Source organism: Abrus precatorius, unplaced genomic scaffold (genome assembly GCF_003935025.1).
Source record: "Abrus precatorius isolate BTA unplaced genomic scaffold, Abrus_2018 Scaffold7, whole genome shotgun sequence".
NCBI lineage: Eukaryota > Viridiplantae > Streptophyta > Magnoliopsida > Fabales > Fabaceae > Abrus > Abrus precatorius.
Window position 1 is genome coordinate 18,426,995 of NW_020874417.1, and position 5,525 is coordinate 18,432,519.

At 36.0% G+C, this 5,525-nt stretch overlaps 1 protein-coding gene and 1 non-coding gene across 2 annotated transcripts; one reads left to right on the plus strand and one right to left on the minus strand.

The window, feature by feature from the left end:
• Positions 1 to 3,119: 3,119 nt before the first annotated feature.
• LOC113874005 lies at positions 3,120 to 3,226 on the minus strand. Its single transcript, XR_003506067.1, has one exon. It is a non-coding gene; the product is annotated as a small nucleolar RNA R71 (small nucleolar RNA).
• A 1,194-nt stretch (positions 3,227 to 4,420) lies between these two features.
• LOC113871587 lies at positions 4,421 to 4,885 on the plus strand. The gene has a single exon (XM_027508678.1). The coding sequence runs from the start codon at positions 4,421 to 4,423 to the stop codon at positions 4,883 to 4,885; it is 465 nt and encodes a 154-aa protein (XP_027364479.1).
• Positions 4,886 to 5,525: the final 640 nt, after the last annotated feature.

Sequence of the window (5,525 nt, forward strand, 5' to 3'; positions counted from 1 at the left end):
GAATCTTCTTGATTTGTTCTGTGGTATGATTAACCAAGTCCAGTCATAATAAACTTGCTCCATTTGATTCATACTAGCATAACGGAGATTGACATTTTGTAACATCCCCAATTTTGTTCTAACCATCTTGAATTGCCTGAATTAGTTAGCGTTTCTACACTTTATATTTTTTTTTATTTTTTTTTACTCAAAATATTTGTTGTTGTAGTTGAATATTTTTCATGATTAATTGATTTTTTTAGCCAAAGTTTTTTTTTTATGACTGTCTGATGTGTTAGAGTTCTTGCTCCACAATATTTTTATGTGGTGAAATACCTTGCACAACCTTAGGTTAGCAAGACTAACCCTAGGACAAAGTTGTCCTTAAGTCAAAATAGGTGGACCCCTTTTTTCTTCATGATTATTATTATTATTATTTACATTATTCTCTTAATTCATTTTACTTAACTATGATATATTCTCCTAAGATGGAAGAATTACACGTGTTTTTACCTCCATAACCATTAGTAATAAATCCCTCCCTTGCCTTAAATGTCCACTTGGCCCTAGTTAAGGGTATACATGAACCTTTTCATTTTTCCCTAGTACTGATGAATCCATATTTTTACTGATATTTTAGCATAATTCTAACTCATTTGATAAGGAAAATAAATGAAGAAAGCACAAAAACTCAGAATAAAAGAATGATTTGAAGTTTTCTTTCAATTTATAGTTATTTTAGAAATTGTGAAATTTTAGCTTAGAAATTAAGTTTTTGATCTTGTTTTTGAAGGAATAATTTGAGCAAGGGTCATGTGGATGGAGGCTTGATGGAAAGGTAGAGGAAAGTAGCAAGTCTGGACTCCAAAACACAAGAACAAGGAGATGTAGACTGGGCGTGATCACTATTGTTAGTGAAAGTGATCACTCCAGAGCTCAAAGAAGAAGTGAAGCCTGGGCGTTACCACTCTTACCAGCAAAAGTGAACGTTCCAGAGAGTGAAAATATCAGGATGCTCTGCGTTATCACTCTTATCACTGAGAGTGAATGTTCTAGAGAAGCTTCAGACTCAGCAGACTTGGCGTAACCACTTTTATCAGCAAAAGTGAGCGTTCCAGAGAAGGCAGAATTTTAGTATACTCTGTGTGATCACTCTTATTGGCGAAAGTGAGCATTCCAGAGAAGGTGAAGTTTCAGAGTTTTCTGCGTAACCACTTTTATCATTGAAAGTGGATGTTCCAGAGAGTCCTTAGCCTGGCAAGTTGCGCGTGACCACTTTTACTCATAAAAGTGATTACGCACAACGTCACGACCTTCTGCGTGGCTACTCTTATCAGTAAGAGTGATAACGCCAAGAATCGGGATTTCTATAAATACATGTTTTGAGCTCAGATCTCGGGGTCTTTCATTCATTTTCCATTTTTTCTGTTAAATTCTCGTTAGGAGAGAGTGAGAGAGAGGAGTGAGGTCGAACCTCGAAGCTTAAAGAAGAGGGATTGGATTGGAGCTCGTGGCTATGGCTTTTCTGAGTTTTTCTTCTTCTTCTCCTTCTTTCTCTTTCTCTGCCACAATGTCTCTGTAATTTCTTGTAGTTAGGGGTTTATGGAACTCGAATTGATGTATTGATTTGATTCTTACTTCTGAAATTCAATTATTTGGATTAATTGAGTTGTTAATTCTGCACTTTACATAATCTTTGAATGGGAATTCATTTGATTAATCTTAGAGGAACATTTGCCAATGGGAATTGGACTTGATTCTCTGATCTGAACTAACAACCAGAATTTGGGGATTTCTTAGGGATAAGGAGACCTAATTCTGCAATCTTATGGTTCTAATTCTTAATGCAACATGAAATTGAACTTCACCTAAGGGATTAGGGTGGTTTATTTGCTTGTTAAGGTCAATGAGTTAAAAGATTAACCTTTGGCTATTAATATGTGAAACTGATTGTCAATTAACCAAGTTCTTGAATGTTTAGAGACATAATTGAATTAATATTGATATTCTTGTGAAGTAAATTCCTAACTATTCTTCATTCCTATCTCATTTCATTACACATCTTATACTCTGTTTTTCTGCAAGTTCTTTACTTTTAATTGCTCTGGTTTGCTGCTATTACATGTTACAACTCTCCTTCCAAATTCGTATGGCTCAAATGGTTATAATTCTATGAAGTGGCTCTTGAAACCTAAATTCCCTATGGAGACGATATTCGGATCTTAATTTTACTCATTACTTGCTGCAATTCTAGTTCACTTGCTAGTGTTAGATTGCAAACAACAAGTTTTTGGCGCCGTTGCCGGAGAATTTTGTATTTCAATATCATTAGTAACAGAAAAATTGCTAGATTGAGTTCTTGATTTCTGAATTTTTCTCTTCAATTTTGTATTGCATAAAAGTACTCTGTTTTTCCTGTACTTAGATAAGTATAGAGAATTAGTAGGTAATTCTGTATGATTTTGCATTTCTGCATAATTCTACAGTTACAAATTTTGATATGATTTTGTTGTTATTTTTCTGCATTAGCTTTGTTAGTGTATATCTGACTATTGAATTTTAGTTTAACTTTGTTATGTTTTTGGTTGTATATGCAACGGAAAAACAAAAATAAAGCCACTTTGGTATTTGATCCATACATTGACCAAACTCTAAGAAGGTTGAGAAGTGAAGCAAGAATTAAACAGATTCAAAGAGAGGAAAACAAAAGTTCTACATCAACACTCCAACCTATTCAGATTCCAAGTCAAATAGAGATGGGAGAACAACCAAGACTGAGAACATTAGGGGATTATGCAGTTCCTAATCTCCAAGGATTCAACTCTTCTATTCTGAGACCTATAATTCAGGCCAACCACTTTGAGATAAAACCTGCACTTCTAAATCTGGTACAGCAAGACCAATTTGCTGGACACCATTCAGATGATCCAAATCTGCACATCTCTAATTTCTTACAACATTGTGACACAATCAGAATCAATGGGGTAAGTGAGGATGCAATCAGACTTAGATTATTCCCATTCTCATTGAGGGATAAAGCCAAGTGCTGGCTTCAAGCCCAGCCACAAGGTAGTATATCAACCTGGGCTAACCTGGTGAACAAGTTCCTAATCAAGTATTTTCCTCCTTCAAAAGCTGCAAAAATCAGAGGGGAGATTACATCTTTTGTTTAGCAAGAGGGAGAGCCATTGTATGAGGCATGGGAAAGATACAAGGAGTTATTAAGGAAATGTCCTCATCACTGCATACCTGAGTGGATGCAACTTGAAACATTCTATAATGGAATGACTACTGCAACTAAAACCATGATAGATGCAGCAGCTGGTGGTTCATTGAGTTCAAAAACTTTAGAAGAAGCTCAACAAATCATAGAAATGATGGCATCTTCGATGTATCAAAATATGAATGAAAGACAAGCTGCAAGGAGAGGAAGATATGATTTAAAATCCATAGAAGCCATGTTTGCTCAAAATCAACTTCAGAATCAACAATTTTCTGAATAGCTTGCTGCCCTGACTCAACAAATAAGTAATATGCAGACTGGTGTGGTCCAAAATTCATAATTGAGTTGTGATTTTTGTGGTGGTAACCATGTGAATGGAGCTTGTGATCCCACAGTTATAGAACAACCTGATCAAGTTAATTATATGGGCAACTATCAAAGGCCACAACAACCATATCCACCTGGTTTCCAGTTTAACAACAATAGAGGACAACAGTTTTCCAAGTGGAATCCACAGAATTCTAACACAAGAGGAAATACAGCTACTGCACCTTTCCAAAGTGTAGCTCCTTAAGTCCAACAACAATATTTTTAAGGAAGTTCTTCTGCACCAAATTCAAGACCCTTGAGTGAGAAAGTGAATGGAATTGAAGAAACATTACTGCAGTTCATGAAGGTGACAGAAATAAATTTTAAAAATCAAGTTCTATAAAGAAGCTAGAAACACAAATTGGGCAGTTGGCTGAGCAACTGGCCAATATAGATGAAGGAAGGTTTCCTAGCAGCACAATAGTGAACCCAAGGGAACAATGCCAAGCAATAACCACTCGAAGTGGAGCAGTGGTTTCCAGCCCAAGAAAGAAAAATGAAGTCACCAATTCGAAGGATGAAAGTGAGCTGATGCAAGAAGATTTTGAAAATGGAAAATATACTATGTTAAAGAGAGGAGATGATGAGGAAAATTGCAGTATCAAGCAAGAAAAGAGGAGCAAGAAGCAGAAATTTGAGCAGGCCTTCAAGCCTATTAATGAAGAGCAGTACAAGAGATTACCCTTTCCAAAAAGAGTACAAGATCCTAGATTAGAAAAATAGTTTAAAAGGTTCATTGATGTTTTCAAGAAACTCCAAATTAATATACCATTTGCAGAGGCATTAGAACAAATGCCCTCTTATGCAAAGTTTATGAAAGAACTCTTGTCTAAAAAGAGGAAGCTGGATATGGAGAAATTGGTGCCACTAACTGAAGAGTGCAGTGCCATATTGCAGAGAAAACTACCTCAAAAGTTGAAAGATCCAGGGTCATTCAGCATACCTTGCTCCATTGGAAATTGTACAGTTGCAAAAACTTTGTGTGATTTGGGAGCCAGCATAAATTTGATGCCTTTAGCCATTATGAAGAAGCTGGGAATTAAGGAGATGAAGCCGACTGGGATTACATTACAATTGGCTGACAGATCATATACATATCCTTATAGAGTAGTTGAAGATCTTTTAGTCAAAGTGGACAAATTTATATTCCCTGCAGACTTTGTTATACTAGATATGGAGGTTGATGCTGATATCCCTCTTATTCTAGGAAGACCATTCTTAGCAATAGGGAGAGCCTTGATAGATGTGCAAAAAGGTGAATTGATGTTGAGAGTACAAGAAGAAAAATCATTTTTAACGTATTTGAGGCCATAAAACACCCAAGTGATGATATGAGCTGCATGAAGATTGATGTAATAGATGCTGTGATACCACTTTCTTTTGAAAAAAATGATGAAAATGCAGTCTTGGAAAGCACATTAGCTGTAGCAAAATATAATATTTAGGAAGAGCAAGATGAGAAATTAAAAGAATGCATTCTGCAGTTAGATTCCCTTCCCTGTATGAACAATGAAATAAATCAACTCAAGGGAGAATTACCTCAAGCAGAAGAAAAGAAGGAAGAGCCCAAAGTGGAGCTCAAGCAACTACCCTCTCATTTGATATATGTATTTCTTGAAGAAGGCCACAACAAACCTGTCATAATAAACAGCAATCTGCAGAAAGATCAAGAAGAAAAACTCTTGAGAGTGTTAAGAAAGCACAAATCTGCACTAGGATGGCAGATTTCAGATTTGAAAGGTATAGATCCATCTTTCTGCATGCACATGATTTTATTTGAGGAGAATTGCAAGCCTGTTGTCCAACCTCAAAGAAGACTCAACCTAACTATGAAAGAGGTAGTGAGGCAAGAAGTGATTAAACTACTTGATGCAGGAGTTATTTATCCAATTTCAGATAGTTCATGGGTAAGTCTGGTTCATGTGGTGCCTAAGAAAGGAGGTATAACTGTTGT

Excerpts from the sequence above, each read along its gene's own strand:
- LOC113871587 (XM_027508678.1), top strand. The coding sequence starts at position 4,421 with ATGGAGAAATTGGTGCCACTAACTGAAGAGTGCAGTGCCATATTGCAG.